General features: G+C 46.6%; 1 protein-coding gene across 2 annotated transcripts in view; it reads right to left on the reverse strand.

Annotated features, from left to right (window-relative positions):
- LDLRAD3 (low density lipoprotein receptor class A domain containing 3) overlaps positions 1-14,425 on the reverse strand; it is an 87,805-nt gene extending 73,380 nt beyond the window's left edge. For both annotated transcript variants that reach the window (XM_014937184.1, XM_014937183.1), the window contains exon 1: positions 14,285-14,425. In XM_014937184.1, the coding sequence (XP_014792670.1) occupies positions 14,285-14,372 (88 nt within the window). In that variant the 5' untranslated portion in view covers positions 14,373-14,425. The remainder of the gene's footprint in view (positions 1-14,284) is intronic.
- Positions 14,426-25,871: the final 11,446 nt, after the last annotated feature.

The raw sequence follows: 25,871 nt of genomic DNA on the forward strand, positions 1-25,871 counted from the left end.
GCAGAATGATCTGGGTTGACAGTAATGACCATTAATTAGTAAATTTTGACTGTGCCTTCATTTTCATTTTGGGACTTACAAAGGGAAGAGCATGGGTACATAATGTGCTTTAATATAATTCCAGCGTGTGATCTTCCTGCAGAGCAGACTCAAAGCACGCTGCTGATCAAGGGTAAAATCCATGAAAATTTTTAATATATTTTTTTTAACAGCGACACATCTAGAGGTCTTATTCTGAAAGCTGCTCCACACCAATGGTGGCAGAACCAGGCAGTCTGACAATCCTCATCTGAGGCTTCCAGGTGCTTGACATGGATTTGAAGCTGGTGCAGCCCCCATTGGATCCCCACTCCCTCCTCCTCCTCACGCTGCACCGGGCAGTGTAGGTGCTTCTCCAACGACAGAGCAACTTCCTCTGCCATGATGCTGGTTTCAATGGGCTTTTTTCTGCTTTAAATAATTTCCACCCCTCCGATGCTGTGAAGCTTTTAATACCTCCAGTTCTTCAAAAACTATCTCTTTTGTAGAAACAGGACGTAATTAAGTCAGTCAAAATGCATCTGGAGCACCAGTCTGAAGATGAAAACCCAACGGACCTGCCTTTGTTCTGGGAGAATTTCAGTTTCCCAACTGAACGGTTGTGGAAAAAAAAAGTCTTTTCCTGGAGCACAGGAAAATATTTTTCCTGTAATCTAGGAAAGCCAGGCTGCTAATTGCAGGGTGTGGGTTTCACTTCGCATTCTTGTGAACAGACTCTCACACAGGACTGTGTGTAACTGTTTTTTAGGAAGGCTTTCTGCAGACTCTCCACTCCTGAACGTGTAGAGCAAACAACACCAGAGGGAGCAGCAGACACTTGTCTGGGAGGGAGGTTTTAAACGGGGAGAACAATAAGGTAACAGGAAACCTTGGGGAAACTTAAAAATTACTATCATGGGCTGTATTTTCAAATTACAGTATATTGCTAATCCAGTCTAATTCCCCACCAGTGCAGGGTCAACGAAGAGTAAGAGCAGGTGTGCAGATACAAACACTCTGAATGACAGAAGCTTAGTTGTGCCACATCTCCCATCCCCCCTCCACCTCCTGATAACACCGGAAGATTTATGAAGTCTTCTGAGACTGTAAAGCATTTATACAAAATGCTGTGTGCATTTAGATTGATCACATGGAACTGAAAATATACCCAACTGTTGCAGTTTTGGCCAGGATGGGGGTGAGTTTCTTGCTGGCAGCTGGAGCAGTGCTGTGGCTTGGGATGGGAAGAGTGTGACAGGGCACTGCTGTTCCTGGCTGTCTCTGAGCTCTCGAGGCCCTTTCTGCTCCTCACTCCACCCCAGCGATGGGCTGGGAGGGGACACAGCTGGGACAGCTGACCCCAATTCCCCATGGGATGTCCCACGCCATGGGGTGTCGTGGCCAGTGTATAAAGACAGGGGAAGAAGAAGGAAGGGGGAGACTTTCAGGGCCATGAAGATGCTCCGAGGACTGGAGCACCTCTCCTGTGAAGACAGGCTGAGAGAGCTGGGGTTGTTCAGCCTGGAGAGGAGAAGACTCCGGGGAGACCTTGGAGCAGCCTTCCAGGAAAGGGCTTCCAGGGCTCCAGGAAAGCTGGGGAGGGATTTGTGATCAGGGAGTGGAGCAACAGGATGATGGGGAATGGTTTTACACTGAAAGAGGGGAGATTGAGATGAGATCTGGGGAAGAAATTCTTTGCTGTGAGGGTGGTGAGAGCCTGGCCCAGGTTGCCCAGAGAAGCTGTGGCTGCTCCATCCCTGGAGGGGTTCAAGGCCAGGTTGGAGGGGGCTTGGAGCAACCTGGTCTGGTGGGAGGTGTCCCTGCCCAGGGCAGGGGGTGGCACTGGATGATCTTTGAGGTTCCTTCCAACCCAAACCATTCCATGATTCCATGATTCTAAGGTTTGTCTTCCCCAGTAACCATTACGCCTGAGGGAGCCCGGCTTTCCTGGGGACAGCCGGACACCCCCTGCCCAAGGGAAGCAGAGGATGAATTCCTTGATTTGCTTTGCTTGTGTGCATGGCATTTGCTCTACCTATTAAAATGTCTTTATCTCAGCCCACAAGTTTTTTTTTCTCACTTTTAGTCCCAGCTGGGGGCAGTGAGCGAGCAGCGCCGTGGTCCTGGCTGCCCACTGGGGTTGAACCAGGACACTAACATAGAAAAGATAGACACAGAAGGGAATGTGAAAAAGTAGGGCATTTTTATTATGTATAAACACATAGTTCAAACTCTACAGGGTGAAACCAAGAACACGGTTAAGAGACACATAATAGAAGATGAAATCAAGGATTAATATGCCAACATAACAGCAATGAACAAGTAATTACAGCATTATCTCAAATATTATTCTACTAACCTGCCAAAGACAGTTAAAAATGCTCGCAAAAACAGCAACGGAACCATACATACCATAAAAACACTCCCACCACACATTAATAAAAGCCCCCCAAAACCCTTTAAGGAACTAACATAAAAAAATGTAAGTTTTCTCAGGCCTTCATTTCACACTACAGTGAGCAGCCTACCAGATCGAGGAGATCCTCAAATATTTGTCACCAGGACCCTGGCTTCAGCACGGGTCCCAAGGGCTTCAATTTTTTGATACAGAAACAGAACGGCTCTTACCAGATCTGCCAGGCACCCAGGTTAAATCGGTTTCTCAGATTGCCCAAATTTAGCCAGCTGGCGTGGGACTCCAGAAGAGCTTGGCTCATCACACCAGGGCTGCAGACATGACAAACCCTTCCCTTCTGACTGCAAGGGGTCCCCTGCGAGCACAGGTGTCTCAGCCATGAGACGAAGCTCTCTGGCCTTTAGCAGAAGCCTCCTTAGCAGGTGGCTTCAACACCTGCCTGGGGAATGTTAGTTAAAATTGACCATTTTCACTCAGGACTTCATTTAATGAAGACATTCTCCCCCCAGGGAGAAGACCTGCTCATGAAGACTGTCTGAAGGACAACTGGAGCAAGGTCTGGAGATGCAGTGAGCTTTTTATTGGTGCAGTTCCAGCTGTCCCTACAGAGGCCAGCTCTCACCAGCCGGTGCAGAGGTGTTGCCAGCACATGCTTACAAGCACAAACGATGCCCTATTGCTCAGACACCACCCAGCCTTTAGCACTGACTCAAAGTCCTGCTTCACCTTTATGTTTGTGCTGAACGAGCAACAGTGGCAGCTGGAAACAGAAACACGTGAGAGACACAAGTTCCTAACAGGAGAACACGCTGCCCCAAGGCTATCCTTGGTAGGAATTTTTCCTAGCCTACAGCCTACACTCTTCAGCCCTGGGATCCCTGCAGGTAGTCACTGGCTTCACTGTCTGCCACCATTTGCTCACAACCGAAGGCACAAACTTGGCATGACAGAAACAGCTCGCAGAAGAGCCATGGAAGGCAAATCTAGACTTCTGGGTATTTGGTACGTCTCTAATTCTGGCTGCTGTCATGCCAGGCACTTAGCAGGGATGATGTGCCATGCTCTGAATCTGCACCATCTGCTGCTCGTTAGCTGACAAAGGCAGCAACATGCCATCTCTCCACTAGCTGTTGTTCATTAGCTGACAAAAGCCCTTTTCAGTGTTCGCGTTGTTCCTTCTGTAATAATCTAATGCAAAGATTTACAAAGAGCAAAGAAAAGAGGAAACAAAGATGACAGAGTAAATTATGAGCTTAACTAGGAATATTAGTGCAGTCCTAAATCTCAAGGAGAGAATCCTTCCAACAGCAAGATGCAGGTCTTGGCCCTAAAGGAATATGTCAGCAGGTGGCTATAAAGGTCAGCACTAGAGATAATCCATTTACCTCGAGAAGTTTTGAAACATGCAAGCACACACCTCTAGGCTCCTTCCTTTTTTGTGCTATTCTGGATCTTCTGTACCTGGTAACAGGCAGAGAAGAGAAGGGCTGGCAGCAGGCAGCTCCCACCCTGACCAGCACAAGCACTAAGCCCATGTATATATACGCCTGGTGTGCAAGCAGGGCAGGATTTAGGAGCTCTGCAATCAACATCTATGAACTCCACAGGGAAGTCCTGTTGGTAAAGGTTCTGCATTTGTCAGCGTCCATCATCTATATCATCTACACAGCTAATAAGGAGTAGTAGTATTAGTTAAAAGCCCACTAACATTTAAAAGAAACCTGTGTGACAGATACTGGACTGCACAGGCTGGTAAGCAGCCCCAGGAGAACAAGCAGAGCCAGGGGGAATAACTACAACAGGGAAACGCACTGATCACAGAATGCCATGGGGTTGGAAGGGACCTCTGGAGATCATCTAGTCCAACCCCCAGAGTCCACCCAGAGCAGGTCCCACAGGAACATGTCCAGGGGGGGTTTGAATGTCTCCAGAGAAGGAGACTCCACCACCTCCCTGGGAAGTCAGTGATCTTTACAGATGGGTAGGATTAGCCCTACGGGGGTCTTGGCCTGCTGCTCTATTTCTAGAAGATCTCAGCTGGTTTACACAGTCCCTAGAGCTTACTGGTGTTACCTCTGAACTGGGCAGACACTTCTTATTAGCAAAAGGCTGCGTCTCATTCTTCAGTGCCCTGAGCTCTGCTTGTTGAGCCTAAAGCCTAGGATTTAACAGGACAGCAGCCAGAGTCCTGCTCTGCCCTTTGTTCCTCAAGCTGAACAGGCTGCCCAGGGAGGTGGTGGAGTCTCTGGAGACATTCAAACCCACCTGGACACGTTCCTGTGGGACCTGCTCTGGGTGGACCTGCTCTGGCAGGGGTTTGGAGGAGATGATCTCCAGAGGTCCCTTCCAACCCCATGTCATTCTGTGATTCTGTGAAAGCCATTCGTTAGACTGAGCACTGAGTGGCTGAACCCAAGCAGAATATCGTCAGCTGTAACGACTGCCCTGTCACAATGAGCAGTCATTAAATAGCTCCTAGAGATTGCAGAACTCATCCTCTCTATGAGATCTTTTCTCTCTCTTTCAGTGGCTCCTAGATCTGGTTACTTATTCTTAGCGGTGTGGAAGTCACGAATCTGACCGCTCTCCCAGCAAAGCATAAAGAAAGGCGAGGACAAACATCTACGTTCAGACTGTCAGCAGAATGATCTGGGTTGACAGTAATGACCATTAATTAGTAAATTTTGACTGTGCCTTCATTTTCATTTTGGGACTTACAAAGGGAAGAGCATGGGTACATAATGTGCTTTAATATAATTCCAGCGTGTGATCTTCCTGCAGAGCAGACTCAAAGCACGCTGCTGATCAAGGGTAAAATCCATGAAAATTTTTAATATATTTTTTTTAACAGCGACACATCTAGAGGTCTTATTCTGAAAGCTGCTCCACACCAATGGTGGCAGAACCAGGCAGTCTGACAATCCTCATCTGAGGCTTCCAGGTGCTTGACATGGATTTGAAGCTGGTGCAGCCCCCATTGGATCCCCACTCCCTCCTCCTCCTCACGCTGCACCGGGCAGTGTAGGTGCTTCTCCAACGACAGAGCAACTTCCTCTGCCATGATGCTGGTTTCAATGGGCTTTTTTCTGCTTTAAATAATTTCCACCCCTCCGATGCTGTGAAGCTTTTAATACCTCCAGTTCTTCAAAAACTATCTCTTTTGTAGAAACAGGACGTAATTAAGTCAGTCAAAATGCATCTGGAGCACCAGTCTGAAGATGAAAACCCAACGGACCTGCCTTTGTTCTGGGAGAATTTCAGTTTCCCAACTGAACGGTTGTGGAAAAAAAAAGTCTTTTCCTGGAGCACAGGAAAATATTTTTCCTGTAATCTAGGAAAGCCAGGCTGCTAATTGCAGGGTGTGGGTTTCACTTCGCATTCTTGTGAACAGACTCTCACACAGGACTGTGTGTAACTGTTTTTTAGGAAGGCTTTCTGCAGACTCTCCACTCCTGAACGTGTAGAGCAAACAACACCAGAGGGAGCAGCAGACACTTGTCTGGGAGGGAGGTTTTAAACGGGGAGAACAATAAGGTAACAGGAAACCTTGGGGAAACTTAAAAATTACTATCATGGGCTGTATTTTCAAATTACAGTATATTGCTAATCCAGTCTAATTCCCCACCAGTGCAGGGTCAACGAAGAGTAAGAGCAGGTGTGCAGATACAAACACTCTGAATGACAGAAGCTTAGTTGTGCCACATCTCCCATCCCCCCTCCACCTCCTGATAACACCGGAAGATTTATGAAGTCTTCTGAGACTGTAAAGCATTTATACAAAATGCTGTGTGCATTTAGATTGATCACATGGAACTGAAAATATACCCAACTGTTGCAGTTTTGGCCAGGATGGGGGTGAGTTTCTTGCTGGCAGCTGGAGCAGTGCTGTGGCTTGGGATGGGAAGAGTGTGACAGGGCACTGCTGTTCCTGGCTGTCTCTGAGCTCTCGAGGCCCTTTCTGCTCCTCACTCCACCCCAGCGATGGGCTGGGAGGGGACACAGCTGGGACAGCTGACCCCAATTCCCCATGGGATGTCCCACGCCATGGGGTGTCGTGGCCAGTGTATAAAGACAGGGGAAGAAGAAGGAAGGGGGAGACTTTCAGGGCCATGAAGATGCTCCGAGGACTGGAGCACCTCTCCTGTGAAGACAGGCTGAGAGAGCTGGGGTTGTTCAGCCTGGAGAGGAGAAGACTCCGGGGAGACCTTGGAGCAGCCTTCCAGGAAAGGGCTTCCAGGGCTCCAGGAAAGCTGGGGAGGGATTTGTGATCAGGGAGTGGAGCAACAGGATGATGGGGAATGGTTTTACACTGAAAGAGGGGAGATTGAGATGAGATCTGGGGAAGAAATTCTTTGCTGTGAGGGTGGTGAGAGCCTGGCCCAGGTTGCCCAGAGAAGCTGTGGCTGCTCCATCCCTGGAGGGGTTCAAGGCCAGGTTGGAGGGGGCTTGGAGCAACCTGGTCTGGTGGGAGGTGTCCCTGCCCAGGGCAGGGGGTGGCACTGGATGATCTTTGAGGTTCCTTCCAACCCAAACCATTCCATGATTCCATGATTCTAAGGTTTGTCTTCCCCAGTAACCATTACGCCTGAGGGAGCCCGGCTTTCCTGGGGACAGCCGGACACCCCCTGCCCAAGGGAAGCAGAGGATGAATTCCTTGATTTGCTTTGCTTGTGTGCATGGCATTTGCTCTACCTATTAAAATGTCTTTATCTCAGCCCACAAGTTTTTTTTTCTCACTTTTAGTCCCAGCTGGGGGCAGTGAGCGAGCAGCGCCGTGGTCCTGGCTGCCCACTGGGGTTGAACCAGGACACTAACATAGAAAAGATAGACACAGAAGGGAATGTGAAAAAGTAGGGCATTTTTATTATGTATAAACACATAGTTCAAACTCTACAGGGTGAAACCAAGAACACGGTTAAGAGACACATAATAGAAGATGAAATCAAGGATTAATATGCCAACATAACAGCAATGAACAAGTAATTACAGCATTATCTCAAATATTATTCTACTAACCTGCCAAAGACAGTTAAAAATGCTCGCAAAAACAGCAACGGAACCATACATACCATAAAAACACTCCCACCACACATTAATAAAAGCCCCCCAAAACCCTTTAAGGAACTAACATAAAAAAATGTAAGTTTTCTCAGGCCTTCATTTCACACTACAGTGAGCAGCCTACCAGATCGAGGAGATCCTCAAATATTTGTCACCAGGACCCTGGCTTCAGCACGGGTCCCAAGGGCTTCAATTTTTTGATACAGAAACAGAACGGCTCTTACCAGATCTGCCAGGCACCCAGGTTAAATCGGTTTCTCAGATTGCCCAAATTTAGCCAGCTGGCGTGGGACTCCAGAAGAGCTTGGCTCATCACACCAGGGCTGCAGACATGACAAACCCTTCCCTTCTGACTGCAAGGGGTCCCCTGCGAGCACAGGTGTCTCAGCCATGAGACGAAGCTCTCTGGCCTTTAGCAGAAGCCTCCTTAGCAGGTGGCTTCAACACCTGCCTGGGGAATGTTAGTTAAAATTGACCATTTTCACTCAGGACTTCATTTAATGAAGACATTCTCCCCCCAGGGAGAAGACCTGCTCATGAAGACTGTCTGAAGGACAACTGGAGCAAGGTCTGGAGATGCAGTGAGCTTTTTATTGGTGCAGTTCCAGCTGTCCCTACAGAGGCCAGCTCTCACCAGCCGGTGCAGAGGTGTTGCCAGCACATGCTTACAAGCACAAACGATGCCCTATTGCTCAGACACCACCCAGCCTTTAGCACTGACTCAAAGTCCTGCTTCACCTTTATGTTTGTGCTGAACGAGCAACAGTGGCAGCTGGAAACAGAAACACGTGAGAGACACAAGTTCCTAACAGGAGAACACGCTGCCCCAAGGCTATCCTTGGTAGGAATTTTTCCTAGCCTACAGCCTACACTCTTCAGCCCTGGGATCCCTGCAGGTAGTCACTGGCTTCACTGTCTGCCACCATTTGCTCACAACCGAAGGCACAAACTTGGCATGACAGAAACAGCTCGCAGAAGAGCCATGGAAGGCAAATCTAGACTTCTGGGTATTTGGTACGTCTCTAATTCTGGCTGCTGTCATGCCAGGCACTTAGCAGGGATGATGTGCCATGCTCTGAATCTGCACCATCTGCTGCTCGTTAGCTGACAAAGGCAGCAACATGCCATCTCTCCACTAGCTGTTGTTCATTAGCTGACAAAAGCCCTTTTCAGTGTTCGCGTTGTTCCTTCTGTAATAATCTAATGCAAAGATTTACAAAGAGCAAAGAAAAGAGGAAACAAAGATGACAGAGTAAATTATGAGCTTAACTAGGAATATTAGTGCAGTCCTAAATCTCAAGGAGAGAATCCTTCCAACAGCAAGATGCAGGTCTTGGCCCTAAAGGAATATGTCAGCAGGTGGCTATAAAGGTCAGCACTAGAGATAATCCATTTACCTCGAGAAGTTTTGAAACATGCAAGCACACACCTCTAGGCTCCTTCCTTTTTTGTGCTATTCTGGATCTTCTGTACCTGGTAACAGGCAGAGAAGAGAAGGGCTGGCAGCAGGCAGCTCCCACCCTGACCAGCACAAGCACTAAGCCCATGTATATATACGCCTGGTGTGCAAGCAGGGCAGGATTTAGGAGCTCTGCAATCAACATCTATGAACTCCACAGGGAAGTCCTGTTGGTAAAGGTTCTGCATTTGTCAGCGTCCATCATCTATATCATCTACACAGCTAATAAGGAGTAGTAGTATTAGTTAAAAGCCCACTAACATTTAAAAGAAACCTGTGTGACAGATACTGGACTGCACAGGCTGGTAAGCAGCCCCAGGAGAACAAGCAGAGCCAGGGGGAATAACTACAACAGGGAAACGCACTGATCACAGAATGCCATGGGGTTGGAAGGGACCTCTGGAGATCATCTAGTCCAACCCCCAGAGTCCACCCAGAGCAGGTCCCACAGGAACATGTCCAGGGGGGGTTTGAATGTCTCCAGAGAAGGAGACTCCACCACCTCCCTGGGCAGCCTCTTCCAGGGCTCTGCCACCCTCACAGCAAAGAAGTTCCTCCTCATGCTTAGGTGGAATTTCCCATGTTCAAGTTTGTGCCCATTTCCTCTTGTCCTGTCCCTGGGCACCACTGAAAAAAGGCCGGCCCCATCCTCCTGACACCCCCCCTTTAAGCTGATGATAGCAGGTTACTCAAACTATAGAGAACTGTAAATACTCAGGAAACATTTACACTGCTATGGTCAATTAATTCTTTTTCAAGCTCAATTAGTGGCTTGGAGAAAAAGCCAGAGATACTCTGCTTCAAGGAAAAGCAGGTCTTATTTACAACAATGAGAAGTCACTGTCTCAGCTTATTCCCTCCCTCTTATACCTTTTCTCAACCCTCCTCCACAGATAGAAACAGGTAAAATTCTCCTGCCATCACATGGCCATGACAGAAGGCAAGAGCACAATAAAGGTTGTGTGCCCTGAACAGCACACAGGCAGCTGGCACCGAAGTGTCAAACCAATCTCGCATCTGGGCACCCAGGGAGCAAGGAGGATGAGGGATGGTGTGGATTCTGGTGAGTTGGGGAGATAAAGAAAAAGCCCCCAAGCAAAGTGACAGGGCTAACAGAGATGTCCTGCAAAGAAGATGACACAAAAGGGACAAAAGAAGAGAGGAAAGACATCAAGATACGAATGGACAAGGTGCAGGTAATTCTGGTCCACATCTGATCTCCTCACACCCAGAGCAGCACGTTTCACGCTCTCCACATCTGATCTCCTCCTCACACCCAGAGCAGCACGTTTCACGCTCTGGCCACAGTAAACAAGAACCAGATCAGGAGTTTTTCAGTTTTCTTGTTTGAAGGTGGACAGACAGGATGAGATGCTACAGCAACAGAACTGATAAAATAATGCTGGACATCCATGTTCAACCATAAGGCAATCCAAAAGAGAGAGAAAGACTTTGCACGTAACCACACACACGTGTGTGTGGAATTTCCTCAGTGGGCATGCCAAAATACAGCACACTTGTCTTCACACAAACACCAGCCCCTGGTACCCTCTAACCAAGCGTCTATTCACAAACACTTCAAAGCAAGGTTAGAGCCTTTCAACGTGAACTAGTTAGTCGATGAGGAATCACACACAAAGCAGCTTAAAGCAGCTCTCAGTAGTAACACACTGGGAACCCAGCCATCTCCTGCTGCTAATGCACCTCCTACGGCTTTGTCTTCGCTCTCAGCAGCTCAGCTAATGCAGAGCGACACCGCTGCGCACAACAAAGGACTCCCATTCTGCTGCAAGGCAAGCCTGTGTAAGCAGAGCCCTATTCTGACAGGAGGAAGGTAACAAAGGCTAGCCTAAAAAAAAAATGTAAAAATGAAAATGTTTTTTACCTATATCTGAACACACTCGTGCTCCACCCCTCGCACGGCCAGCGTGACACTGCCAAGCAGGGCTGTCCTCCCTGCGGCTGCCTGACACAAGGACACAACACACGCTGGTACAATGACACAACCAGGTGTGATGCGCACTCTCACACATTTTGAATGTCAACTCTTCTTACTCTTTGGCTGCTGTTTCTGCAGTCAAGAAGAACAATTCCTGGGCTCCTACATTGCCCCCTCCCACTCACTAAGGCCAGAGGATCTGAATGTTAACTGCACTGCACTTCTTTAAAAAAAAAAATGTTCAGCTTTTACTCCCTCATTGGAAACTGATCATGTAACTGGGGAAAAAAAAAATTTCCCTGTGGGCATATTCAAAGCCTGGAAAAGGTGCCCCATGGGGCTGTGGACTCTCCATCCTTGGAAATGTGTGAAACCTGCCCAGACAATGCCCTGAACAACCCTCATCAAAGCTAGTCCTGCTCTGAGCAGGCAGCTGGATGAAATGACCTCCAGAGTCATCTCAGAGCCTGTCTTTACAGACTGACAAAAGCTGGAGGGGTGAGAAGAGACAAGTGATTTTCCTTCTTTCTTTGTCCCTCTCAGACAAGACACTAGGGCTGCCTCTCAGCGCCTTAACTCCCAGCTGAAAAGTAACAACAGTTGACATTCAAAATGTGTGCGCGCATCGCATCTGGTTGTGTCATTACACCAGCATGTGTTACTTGTGTCAGGCAGGTCCAGGGAGGACAGCCATGCTTGGAAGCATCACGCTGGCCTTGCAAGGGCTGGAGCAGATTTGGGCTGTATAAGCCCATCCAAATTTCGATCACTTTCTGATCACTGTAACAGTACCCGTAAAGAGTGGGACCACTCGAATTCCATCAAAAGTGCAAAGCAAAGTTTTTTAGCTACACACCCTGTATGTAGGGTAGGAAGTGGCTGAATCGTCCCTCTGAAGCTGTTAGCCAGGCTAGGTGCTTAGCAGGATTCAAAAGGGGATATCTCCTGGGTTAGAAGGATCATCCATCCTTGAAACATTAAGCCAGCTTCCTCGACTCACACATAAGCCAACAGCCCACAATGCAAACCCTTCCCAGCCTTCTAACTAATGCTGTAGCTCTCCTCTCATGCCCCATGTCTCTGCCACGGTGCACAGAGAGTATCAGCATCCCCTAGTACAGTGGCTGGCTCATTAGATATGCTTCTCATGGCAGCATACACGGAGTTAAAAGCTGCCTAGGAAAATGGAGAGGATGGAGATGAAGAACAGGCTGCTTGAAGCTCTCTGGATGCATTACAGAACCTTGTTTACATGAATATTAATTTTTTGTTTGGAGATTCAAATGAGCGCCATCTCCATTCTGTTTTGGCTTATCTGACCTGTTAACAGCAGGGCAGCACAGGATATGAATTCCTTGCTTTCCCTGCTGTCTCTTTTCCATGCTAATTTTACTTTTATGCAGGTGATCAAATAGCAGAGAGATGTATTGGAAGAGGAGAGAACAGTCTAATTATCTCAGTTAATTTGGTCAGAATCAAAAGGATGCTCATCCAGAAAACTGTTAGCCAATCAAGTGGGCTGGAAGTACTTAAATAGCCTAAAGGACAACTCTGCAGAAACTTAAATTCATAGTGCAGCACAGTCTAGATCAGTGTGGTTCATTTGAGTCTGTTGTGACAAGAACAACTTTCATGAACTGTCATTTTGCAGCTATTTATATTTTATTGTCAGTTACTATATTCATTACTGCCTGCAATTCACTAGGTCCAACTGATTTGGGTAAGGAAATTTTCGAACAGAGAGTCACAAAGTATATTTTCCTGTTACTGATTCATGGGCAAATACCCAGCCCAGCCTTCATTAAAAAAATCTTGATTAAGGTTAATGAAAATCTTCATTAAGATTTTCTAATTCTACCAGGTGAAACAAAATTCATGCAAGGCAGAGGATGATAACATTCTTAGAGACAGAAAACCTCCTGGTTTTTATCCTATAAATACAGAGAAGTGGCATAACTCAGCTTGTTTTAAACGAGCACACCAAAAGCCATGCTCGCAGCGTACTCAGGAGCCAGCTAATGAGGAACCTGAGAGTCACACAGCTATTGCCATCAGGAACATCTCACTGAGAGGGACAGGTCGAACTTCTAACATTTTTTATTCTTGCAAAAGCTCCCACTAATATAAATTCTGCTAGGGCTTAAAGACATGCATGACAATGATCAATCCTTACAACAGGCCCATCCTTTCCTAAGATGCTAAAATCTAAGTAAGAAAAATAAAATATTACCCTGTCTTCAATGTTGCAACACAAGCCTGATGCTTTACAGACTGCAAGGCATCAGATATTTTATACAGTTACTTTTAATGACTTAGAAAGGGAGAAGAGCTCACTGTCTTAAAGTAGACCTATGTATGGAGACTCCCACAGCACAGTTATTAAAGCCCCCTTATTTTAAAAGGGATGGATAATTGGGTTTAAGAAGAGGCACCAAGTTAGAAAGCAAGAGCATTAAACAGAATATGGTATTTCCAGTCAGTTAATTCGGAAGAAGCTATTCTTTCTCCACAAGCAAAGCTAATGATGTCTTCGAATCATCCCAGGAAAGGTAGCTTTCTTATTATTTGGCTTAATGAAAACCCCCATAAAATATAAACGTAAAGGAGCAACATTTGCTAGACAAAAAGCAGTAACTTCTCAGAAATTTCGCAGTTGCTCTAGAGTCACACAGAATTTGAATGTTTTTTCACTCCCAACTGGATTTCAAATACAGTGTAATGCTGCAGTATCATCTTGCTGTTTGGGTAAAATGTGTAGGCTAGAAAGTTTCCTGCTAACTAATGGCTGAAGAACATTAACTGGAAATTAATCAATGTTAAAAAAAAGATGAAAACAGAGGAGAACCAGGTCAGACATTTTTTAGCTCTCTAGAAAAGGGAGTTCTGTAGGGAAGATTAAAACACGTAAACATTATCAGCCCAATGCATTTGGCCTGTTTTCCAGAAAGTTAGTGTGGAGTTTCCAAGGGTTAAGAATGATTACATTTCGACAGGAGAGAACAGAAATAACAGGATACAGTCAACAATTTTGAAATGAAAAACTAATCTTGATGGTAGTGGAGGTCAACTTAAAACACTAGGTCAGTGTGCTGAGGCAGTATACGCAGGATCCCAAAAAATCACAGATCATCACTCTTCCACTGGAAGAATCGTTAAGTCAAGCCTGTCTCAATTTATGTGAGTAGGGGCTCGGGTACCTGCTACCCAGTGCTGTATTTGAAGAACCTTACAGACCTGAAATAATAAGAAAGGCTGTACATTTTTTATAACGATAGCTAAAGAAACCGGCAGTAGCTTTGTTCCTTAGCTAAAATACACTACAGAGCACACCTGTAGCACTACCAAGCCAAGCCCTGTGATATGAAACATGGTGATAGCAATGGTCACTTACGGCATTCCTTCTCATCACTGTCATCAAAGCAGTCGGGCAGCCCATCACACTGCCAGGCCCCCGGGATGCACCGCCCGTTGCTGCACATGAAGTTTCCAGGAATGTTGCATTCGTTTGTGAAGTTATTCCCAGGCAACAGCTGACTCTCTGTTGGCGACAAACAAGAAAGAGAAAAGTTTGCAGGGGATTTTTAAAAAAGGCAGACAAAGCACTCACTGAACAAGCTGGTTATCAGTCGTATCAACATGAGAGAAATGTTCACAACACCAAACTAGGTGGGAGCGTTGATCTGCTTGAGGGTTGGAAGGCTCTACAGAGGGACCTGGACAGACTGGATCAATGGGACAAGGCCAATGGGATGAGGTTCAACAAGGCCAAGTGCCAGGTCCTGCATTTCGGTCACACCAACCCCCTGCAGCGCTACAGGCTGGGGGCAGAGTGGCTGGAGCTGCCCAGCAGAAAAGGACCTGGGGGTGTTGGTGGACAGCCGGCTGAACAGGAGCCAGCAGTGTGCCCAGGTGGCCAAGGAGGCCAAGGGCATCCTGGCCTGTGTCAGGACCAGCGTGGCCAGCAGGAGCAGGGCAGTTATGGTGCCTCTGGACTGGGCACTGGTGAGGCCTCACCTCGAGGGCTGTGGTCAGTTCTGGGCCCCTCACTACAAGAAGGACATTGAGGGGCTGGAGCGTGTCCAGAGGAGAGCCACCAAGCTGGGGAGGGGTCTGGAGAACAAGTCATCCGAGGAGAGGCTGAGGGAACTGGGCATGTTGAGTTTGGAGAAGAGGAGGCTGAGGGGAGACCTCCTTGCCCTCTACAGCTCCCTGAAAGGAGGGTGTCGAGAGGTGGGGGTTGGCCTCTTCTCCCAAGGGAACAATGCCAGGAGCAGAGGAAATGGTCTGAAGTTGGGGCAGGGGAGGTTTAGATGAGATCTTGGGAAGAATGACTTTGCTGAGAGAGTGGCCAGGCCCTGGAACAGCCTGCCCAGGGAGGTGGTGGAGTCACCATCCCTGGGGGGATTTAAGAAACCTGTAGATGTGGCTCTTCAGGGCATGCTCTAGTGCCCAAGATTTCTGGGTTTGGTTCAACTCAGTGATCTTAAAGATCCTTTCTAACCATGAAGATTCTGTGATTCTGTGAAATGGATATTGACCCTGGTCATTTTGGCACTATTCTATCAGTGTCCCAAGCACAGTACTCGGTAGCACTTTCTTTTTCCTAAATTATCATTTTACCTGGTCTCCATTCACATTCCCCATGTTACATATTTCCTTCTTTCTTTCTCCTTTCTTTCTAGAAATACATATGCAGCCTTCTATGTATCCTCAGGTCAAAGCAAAGTTTGATTTAAAAAATAAATAAATGTCTCTTTCACAGGGTCAGTCTAAATACAACTAAAACAGCCGAGGCTACAAGAACTCAGCTCCATGTCTGTGTCAGATCTGTACTTAGCTTTGCAGAATATTTTGTTGTTACCCAAGGGCTTGGAACTAGGTAACACACTAATTCATACTAGGTTTTCAATTAAGTTTTAAACACAATGCGGCTGATCAGCGTTAGAATTGAGCTTCTTGGTGTTAATATAGTCCCCTGGCACACACGTGTCCGCAGGCCAGTAAGGCAGTTGGCAGGACTCAGTCAGCCAAGGGGACACATGTAGTCACAGGATCCTGGAGACCAGGAGAACAGAGCGGGAGGGAAACCTAGAGATCTGCCTTCAAGACTGAACACAGCTCTAGTCACTCATTTTGATCTGTGTTTCCCGCCTTGTGCATTGATTTTGGAATGCAGATATCACAGAAATGCAAACTTTGGGGAAGGAGGACAATGACAGTATTTTTAATAAGTTTTAATAAGCACCATGACACAGTGCTTATTAATTAGCACTAAAATGGCATGTCATATTGTCAAGCTGGGGGAAGCTGCAGGACAAGGCAGAGGATGAGGGAAAGAATATCCTTCCCCTGGTTCTCCTCTGTCATGGTCCAGAGGAGTCCCAGGCAACATGTCCGTCACCAGGCAAAACTCAGAAACACAAACCTTCCCACATAAGGGCAGAGGTGGCACAAAAACATGCCCCTCCTGCCCACCCTCATATCTTCATGGGTCAAACCCAGGAAGAACAAATGAAGCAAAGATGCAGCTTAATAAGTTACCTGTCATTTACCTATTTTGAAGATAATTGCATGATTTTTGGAGCCCTGGGGGAGTGGCAGACCTGCAGTCGGTTCCCCCATTGCCAACCTCTACACCAGCTTCCCTCCTGCTCCTCTTGGAGTCAGCACCGTCCTCTCCCAGGGAAGGCTGGGGGTCCTGGGCAAGGAGAAGCCCTACAGAGACAGCATGGCGAGCGCCCCACTGCTCCGTGCTGCATGGGACTCGGAGCAAACCACAGCTACCAAGACCAGCAGTCTCAGGGAAGACCCTTTCCTAGCTCATTCCTGCAGTCTCGGGGAGGAACCTGGTCCGTACAGGCATCTTTGGAGAACTCAGCTGCCAAAAAGACGGGTCTAAGCAGAAGGCTCCCCAGAAACTCCTGCACCAGCCAAATGCAGATGGTTCCCCTCCTCCCTCACCACATGGCAAAACACTCCATCCCCAACACAGGCAAAACTGCTAAGTCTTACTTCGCTGTTTCAAAAAAAAAGCCACGATAGGAATGCTTCAGGGAAGTACTTTTTTATGCCTATTTCTGCCCCAAACATGTATCTCCTCTCCAATGTTCTTTCTTGCAAATGGCTGACTCTCCCGGGGATGTTTTTGGAATCTGCCGGCACAGAGCAGATCCCTTAACGGAAACTCGCCCTGAGCTGCTAAAAGACAAGGTAGTTCAGAAAAAGTTGGAAGCAAGGGCTTTTGAGGCAGCTGGGCCAGTCTCAGCCACCGGCCACACACTCGGAGCCACCTTTAACTCTGATGCCATGGCACCTCGAAGAAAGAAAATGACAGCCGGAAAAAAGCAAGCCCAGGCCACGCAGCTGGCAGTTTGGCATCTTGTTGCTTTCAGCAGGATCATTGCCCGCATCACACCGATCTTCTGATCCATAAGGACAGGGTTTGCTCCCTGGGCTGTGATGGGAAGCGCCGCGGGCAGAGGCTGGGCCTGGTGGCCCCCCAGCCCCCAGGAAAGGCCGTCCCAGCGCTGCACTCCCGAGCACAGCCCCCTGGGACCCTCTGACCCCAACACCCAACACCAGCACTGCCAGGAACCACCCCGGCCACCGCAGCCCTACAGCACCACAACAGAGTCATGCAGTTCCCTCTTCAACCAACAAGGTGGGGTTTCTTGGTTGTGAGACGTTTTGTTTTTAGGGGCACAGAATCTAGTTGGAGGTCTGTAACAAGTGGAGGCCCCAGGGGACAGTCCTCTTCAATATTCATCAATGACCTGGATGAAGGGATGGAATGTACCCTCAGCAAGTTTGCTGATGACACAACACTGGGAGGGGTGGCTGACACACCAGAGGCTGTGCCACCATCCAGCGAGACCTGGACAGGCTGGAGAGCTGGGCAGAGAGGAACCTGAATGACTTCAAGGGTAGGGTGCTGCACCTGGAGAGGAATAACCCCCTGCACCAGGACAGGTTGGGGGTGACCTGCTGGAGAGCAGCTCTGTGCAAAAAGACCCGGGAGTCCTGGTGGATCATCCAACAAGATGACCATGAGCCAGCAATGGGCCCTTGTGGCCAAGAAGGCCAAGGGCATCCTGGGGGGCATCAGGAAGAATGTGAGCAGCAGGTGGAGGGAGGTCATCCTGCCCCTCTGCTCTGCCCTGGGAAGGCCCCAGCTGGAGCACTGGGACCAGTTCTGGGCTCCCCAGTTCCAGAAGGACAGGGAACTGCTGGAGAGGGGACAGCAGAGGCTACAAAGATGATGAGGGGCCTGGAGCATCTCTCTTACGAGGAGAGGCTGAGGGACTTGGGTCTCTTTAGTCTGGAGAAGAGAAGGCTGAGGGGGGATCTGACCAACACCTATAAATACTCAAAGGATGGGTGTCAGGAGGATGGGGCCAGTCTTTTGTCAGTGGTGCCCAGGGACAGGACAAGAGGAAATGGGCACAAACTTGAATGTAAGAAGTTCTATCTCAACATGAGGAGGAACTTGTTTCCTGTGAGGGTGGCAGAGCCCTGGCAGAGGCTGCCCAGGGAGGTGGTGGAGTCTCCTTCTCTGGAGACATTCAAACCCCACCTGGACACGTTCCTGTGAGACCTGCTCTGGGTGGACCTGCTCTGGCAGGGGGTTGGACTATATGATCTCCAGAGGTCCCTTCCAACCCCATGTGATTCTGTGACTCTCAAATTGCTGTCTGTAACCTGCACCTCTCTTCTAGCACCTGATGAAGGTCATGTTTTAAGAGGAATAGCTTTGAAACAGGCTTTAGTCCCAGTCCTGTGTTCCCATTCTGCAGCACAGCTTGCGTGGGGCTGTCGGCAAGTAACTTGTTTTGCCAGTATCTTTTGTTTCCCATTTTCTGGGAAGGTTAGTAATACATCCTTACTTTATAACAACATTGAGGATAAATTTACTGTATGCCAAAGGAAATCCTATAAACAAACAACAAACTGGGTAACAAAATCTGGTAGCTCTTCCTGGAATGTTGCTTCAATTTAGTAGGGTAGAAGTACAGCATTTATTTAAAGGAGTTGTTAAAGTAACAGGAAGGAAACCCTCCACGCGGTCCTCACCTCCCAGCCCTCAGGAATGCGATGTTCCTGCCCCCCAGTGCACAGCCCCCTGCCTAACTCGGGGGGCTCTGGGCACCTACCAGAGGAGGAGCCGCGTTAGACATGCATAGGGTGGCCATGGAAAGGACCAAACTAGAGAAAATGGACACGGTGATCTAATCGGGTGCCTACAGACATCAGGTGTTGGGCAGCCAACTTACTACAGCGCCTGTTGGCAGGACAGAAATCCCTTCCATCTGGCAGAGCTGCCTCTCCAATAGTTGAGGTATTTAACCTGCAGCCTCTTTGACTAGTTTTGAATTAAACCCAAATAAGAGCTACACGGATGTGTTCACTTAAGCAATGGAGGAAGGGAAAAAGGGGGAAAGAAGTAGTCCATTTTTACTGCAACACATTGCTCACTTTAAGCAGCATACCATCTGGGCCAAATAAAAAAAGGGACTCGTATTTCACTTTGAAGGGGACTCCGTAAGGAAAGTCAATCTGTTTTAGCAGCCACTTCCAAACATGTTAGCGTCTAAATATTTAATACTCACTGAAACAGAATCAGTGAAAAGTAAATAAAAGGACAGGTCGTAGCGAGTACTCCACACCGTATTAAGAAAGCAAGTAAAAAAAAAAAAACTCTTTCAGAAGAAAACAATTACCTGGAAGCACTGCAGAGAACAGATCCCTGCCGATAACCCCCTGCCCCTGTATCAGGAAGCAGGGTCACTAAGGGCAGGCAGTCACTCTGGCCAAGGAGGTTTGGAGGAAGAAATACAAGACACTTGTGTGTCCAACACCCTCGTGAACAGCACCAGTAACTCCAGCCTCTTTGCAAAGCAGGTCTGTTGGCAGGGACGGAGCATGAACTCTTCACTGCCCAGCCTCTGGCGTGTATTTTGTGGGATCTTCACTGGATACTTTCAATGGATCACGGCTTAAAGTTTTGCAAATGCAAAGAGAACTATTTTGATGCAGATTGGTACGTGGCTGTGAGGCCGAAGGGGAACTCACGGTACTTCCCTGCCACACCATGCACACTCTGTGCTCCACACTCGAATGAATTCATTCTTTCTTTATGCTTATCCCCTCGCTGGGTGTAAATCCACACCAGGTTTGCTTTCAGCACATCAGAAATCTGTTCTCACTCTACTGAAATCTGCAATGTGTTGTGAAAACAAAAGGAGAGAGGCTAGAATAAGTCAGTAACTGGAATTTGCAGCAAGATGGCATCAAAAAGACATCCCTTCAACACCTGCCACTATTTGCTCACCAGCAAAACACATCACAACTAAAGAAAAGTGAGTGATAATGGCCAACTTGAACAAACACCTCCATCATCTTAGGAGATTTTCCTCCATCATCTTAGGAGATTTTTCTCCATCATCTTAGGAGATAGCAAGTAAGCAGTGCTAAAGTGCCCAGCAGGATATTACAAGATTTGACTCCTCAGAGACTGCGAAACAAATTCCTACATTCAGGTCCAGTTGCTTTTGTAAATTTAGCTGCTAAGGACAGATGTATCTGATCACACACTTCTTTATGATGACACGAAGCACCTGACTCATTCCACATCTACTAAGGCAGATAATGCATCTCCAGAGGAGGAATTCAAAAGAAGAAACTCCAAACGTTATGCTTTGCCTATAAACTCCAGTTTAACATGTGCACACATAAACTTCACTGGCAATAGGAGGAGGTTGCCAGGGAGGTAACACCAGTGGAATCAAGGCAGATGCTCACTGCACTGAAACAGAAGGCAGAGCCAATTTGTGCTTATGAGAGAACATCAAAGCCAGGATTCCTGCCACCCAAAGAGTTAGAGGCAACAAGCTTTGGCTGGTTTTGTGGTGTTTTTTTCTTTAAATTTCTCAACCTCTTTAGTACACTTTACCCATTGCTAAAATGAAAACAGGGCATTAGTTTTTAAGAGGAAGGTTCCCATACTGAATTCAAGTACGTAGGACACAAAAAGATTGCCCGTTAACAGCACCAAACAGGTAAGGAAAGTAGGCTAACGAGGACAGAGTTTACATTCCATCTCTTAAATAAACACCTTTGATATCATCCAAAAAGTTGTTTGCAGCTGAGTATTCATAAGCATATCTAGTAAAATCCCCATAAATGCTAGTCTTTGGGTTGATCTGCTTTCCTATGCACTGATGCAAAGGTGCCCTGCCAGAACAGAAGCAAAGCATCCCAGCGCACGTTGGGGCTGACTTTGGGAAGCAAAGAACTAGGCAAGCTCTCTTTTGCTCTGCTGTGAAGCCTCTGACAGCACCTAAGCCATCTGTAACAATTAAAGGACACCTGTCAGTGATTATCTGACAACTTAAATCCCCTTGAACAGTTTTAATCCCTATCGTCCCCTACCCTGATTTAAACTGCCTGATGATTACATTGCTCACGCAATATTAGAAGTTATGAGGGTTATTTGTAAAGGCAGATTGACAGCTCACTGCAATACAAGTGCTCAAAAATCTTTCTTCACTGAAGCAGCACGTAAATTATTGATTATTCAAGAAACTGCTCACTGTTCAGGTTGAACTTCCCTTCCTTCAGTTTTCCAGCTGTGATCCACAAGATGCAACGTATTCAATATCTAGCATTTTCAAGATTTGAAATAGATCAGGCTTAGCCAAGAGCAGGAAGTCCTATGATTACTTCCAATTTAACACTAAATATTATTGAGGCAAGTCAAAGTCAATGGGAAACCCCTTTCTAGAGCACTCAAAAGGATAGCTTCTTTCTACTTAGACCGAAAAACAACAGTGGGAATGCAGACTATTATCAGTTACCAGTCCTCACAGCAAAAGCTGATGATCTCCACCATAAATAATACAATATGCATAGAATAGAATGTCTTTTTCTAAATATCTCACAGTGTTAGCTTAAGCAATTGGCACATTGCCTGTCGTAGGTGGCTGCATTTTGGCACTTAGCCATGCAAGTGCCTGAATTAAATATAATCTTCTAAATCATTCCCTAATAAACAACCGTTTGCTTTTTCCTTGCAACCCCATGTGCAGGAAGTGAGCCGAGGGGAACGGGCTTGCTTTGATCCTACAGCCTTCAGGGCTGGATTCTGTATCTGGGGGACTGGGCATTTCACTAGAGCCCCTGCATTCGCTTGTCCCCGGTGCGGTGCGTGAGCACACCCCAAAAACACATCCATCTCCCAGGTCCGCCGGCTCTCGGCACAGTCGGTGTGGGGGAAGAGAAACAGGCTATGGGCCATCAGCAGCACAGAGTGAACACAGCTGCAAACCAGGACAAGATTAAACAGACAAGGGAGGGGAAATACTGATTTGGATTACACAACTGGGTTCACCTTGAAAGAGAAACCAGTCCCCAGCAAGCACGTCAAACGGAGATTATACGCTGTTCTTACCCAAACTAAAGCTACCCAACCACATTACTTACAGAAGCGGCAGAGGTAAATATATCTTATTCTCAATACCTTGGAGGGATGTATTGCTGTAACACCATCCAGAGGATAACATTTTTGTCTTCATAAAAAGAGAAAACTAAAGGACTTAAGCACAATACTGCAGAACGCCTACAACAGACCTTTGGGACAGAATTTAGATGTCACGATCGCAGTCTCTGCTTTAGCAATACACTTGTAATTCCTTGCCAGAAGGAGTCAGACAGGAGTGTCTGTATCAAACAGCTGTACCTAAGAGAAGGTAGCTGGGGGGTAGGGGTGAGGGAGGAGATAACTAGCACGTGTCCCATCACGCTGCTCTCACGACCAGGCCAAGCTGGTGTTGCCGCACGGTTGCTAGACAAGTCTTCAGAGACATCACTGCATGAAACTTTGCTTTGATGGCAACCAGGTTAGTGCCTGATGTATAATCCTTTTCCAGGCGTCCCCTGGTGAGAAATGCATACTTTTTGAATTTGACTTCAAGCTTTAATTTGATGGAAGAACGTGAGGGTACCGGTGGCAAAAGGATAAGCAATAGAGATACACATCAAGAAGTGCAGTTGAGCATGTTGGTGAGGGTAGCAGCAACAACAGCAAGAAAGAACAAAAAACTAAAGATGTCATTTCTACATTCAAACATACAAAAAGCAAAGCTAATCCTGTTTATTTTATATCCTCCGTACTCAGTAACTTTCAATACACTTCTTATTAAAAGACAGAACCTGTGTCTATAGAAAAGAATCCAACTTCTTCATGAACCAAGTGTATAATACAATCATGACTGTACACCAGCTACCCTACGGCAAAGGGCAGCAGGAAGTCACCTCACAGACCACATCACCAACTACAGACACCTACAGAGGACAGAAAAGGTAATTGTCTCCAGCATCTCAGAAGAGAGCATTTTTACCTTGTTTTGCTCAGCCTCTCTACCTTTGAGGAAATCTTTCTCTGCAGCACCTGTATGATACAGTTCGGTTTATTATCCTCTTCTTGGACAAATTCAGACCGCACTTTGAAGAAACAGTAAATCAAGTTATAGCGTGACTGGTGTCAGATGAATAAAAGTACAAGTACCTGCCACAGGGAAGAACCTCAGATTAGTCTGTCAGTTACACCTTAAAAGCCTGGATTTTTAAAAAGGAAAGGCGGCCTGACTTTGGCTTGGTCAACTTTATGATCAATGGAGTGTGTCATCTGTCCTCCCACAGACAACACCGTGGCACCTCACCAGGATAACAAAGTGCAGTCTTGATGAAGACAGCGCAGATCTGGTCATTTGGCATTAGCCACCCTGAAAACATGGCCTAAACTATTCTCACCAGGGCACAGACATAAGGAGAGCAAAGAGAGACTATGTAATCCCAGTCTTGTTTCTCATGTCCCAAACTACCATAATTATCAAATCCTTACATCAGGCTCCCTGCACATGCATGATTGCAGAAGATCTTGGACTTGTAGACCTCATGCTCAAATCACTACCCACCATCATTTCGGAAGATAAAATCCACTTGATTTTCACATCTTTTAATCATCAGCTTACTTAGAAGAGAAATATCTGAAATACTTTCTAAAGAAGCAGGACTGGTCTGACCCACTGCAGGAACCAAACCCAGCCTTTATCCGGGCTGGCAGGGGGAGCTGGCTGGAGGAGAGAAAAGCAGTAAGTCTCTTATCAACAGATAGACACCTTGAAGGTGGGAGGAGTCCTACTAGTAACTTTTAGGTTATTCCAGGATCTTTCCTAGGGATTCAGTACAAATTTTCCCTTATTTCAAAAGCTGCTGAGACAAATTCTGCAAATCACAACAGAACATGAAATTTTAAAGCGCTCTCGCAACGCAGGGCCTATTCAGTCACCCATAGATCCGGCCTTTAAATATTCACGTGAGATGACACCAAACTGCTACGTACAGATCTGTATGTAGTTACTTTCTGCTGTCAGGCTTTAGCTGCTTGTTCTCTCAGCAAACACAGCCCCCTTTGTCTGGCGTTTGCCTTGGCAACGGGACACTTCCGACAGCATCGCCCAGTGTAAACCATAAGCTGATGTAAACCGGTAGGGAGAGATGGCAGAACTGGACAGTAAATCTCATACAATGTGAGCACCAAGATTAAAGAAGAATGTGTCATTCAATTAATGATAGGAAAGGTAAGAAAAGGAATGAAGGACAACAAAGTTTGAAGTGGAAGTTACATTTGGGATTTGGTGGCATAGCTGCTGACCTGTTGGAAATCCCATCAGTTCAGGCACAAGCTGGTAATGAAACATTTGTCCAACCAATACCTAACGAGCCGCAGGTCCAGGACAAAAATGAATTCAATGTCCAAAATTAATCAAATTAAAGGAATTTGATTAGGAATATTTAAAGGAATAACCTGCAACAACAGAAGTCATGAGCAGAAATTCCATTTAACAGTGAGCACTTTGGGGGGCTTTCTGGTTTGTTTTTCTAACAATTGGAAGGGGCCAGGTTAACTTTCCTCACACAATACTCCATGTCCATAAAGCCCTACCAAGTACAATTAAGTTTCTCAATCACAGAATCTGAACATTTACTTTCAAAGATCAAGGGTTTTCAATCGTTCTTTGAGACTTGCTTCTGCAAGGACTTTTTTTGCACTATGCAGATGCAAGACATCGTAAAAGGCTGGTGTTAATCTCATTTTTTTTTCTTAAAAACATGTATTAAATTACCTGTACTTGGGGGCTTTCAGAGATGACAGTTATCTGTGTAAACTCTGAATGTTCAGCCTCACTAGCTGGGCACATTCTTTTAGGTCTTAGGCTCAATGTAAGAAAAATTCCACTGTTGTTGTCTGGAGAAAACAGCTGACTTCACTATTAGTGTGCAAGTGCTACTTCAAGGTGTTCCATTGTGCCATACAATGACGACTTAAAGGGTGCTCCAATGAATGGTAATCACAAGGAGTGGCAGCAGTTAATTGTGAGGCTGTAAATGTCAGTGTTCGTTGCAAAAATAATATAATATTCTATAACTGCAGCTGGTGTAGGAGCATCTCACTATGGCAGTGGTTAAAGTATGCTGTAACTTATAGGCAGAAAAAGCACTGAAGTCCTTCGGCGTCAGTACCTGATACTGGACACGCTACCCCTCCTTTGTATTTGGGCATACAAAAACAATGCCCAAATAGGCAGTCATACAAAAATGTGAAAGGGGAGGAGAGAAAGACACCCCAGCATACAAAAACAATGCCCAAATACGCAGTAATACAAAAATGTGAAAGGGGAGGAGAGAAAGAGAAAAGCTGTAACTATGAAGCAGAATGCCAGTCTCTCCCAGTGAGATGCTAAGGAGGTATCACCTTGCCCCTTCTCCAATGAACAGTCACTAAACACTTTTAAGAATATTTAGTATTTCTGTGGTATTCTGTCCCACCACACAGATCACACACAGAATCAGCCTCTGCAAATGAATGCAGTTTAAGCAAGAGCTATGCATTACGGAAAAAAAAGGAAATGTAACCAGAA

The sequence above is a fragment of the Calidris pugnax genome, unplaced genomic scaffold (assembly GCF_001431845.1).
Source record: "Calidris pugnax isolate Ruff unplaced genomic scaffold, ASM143184v1 scaffold3, whole genome shotgun sequence".
In the NCBI taxonomy this organism is placed as follows: Eukaryota; Metazoa; Chordata; class Aves; order Charadriiformes; family Scolopacidae; genus Calidris; species Calidris pugnax.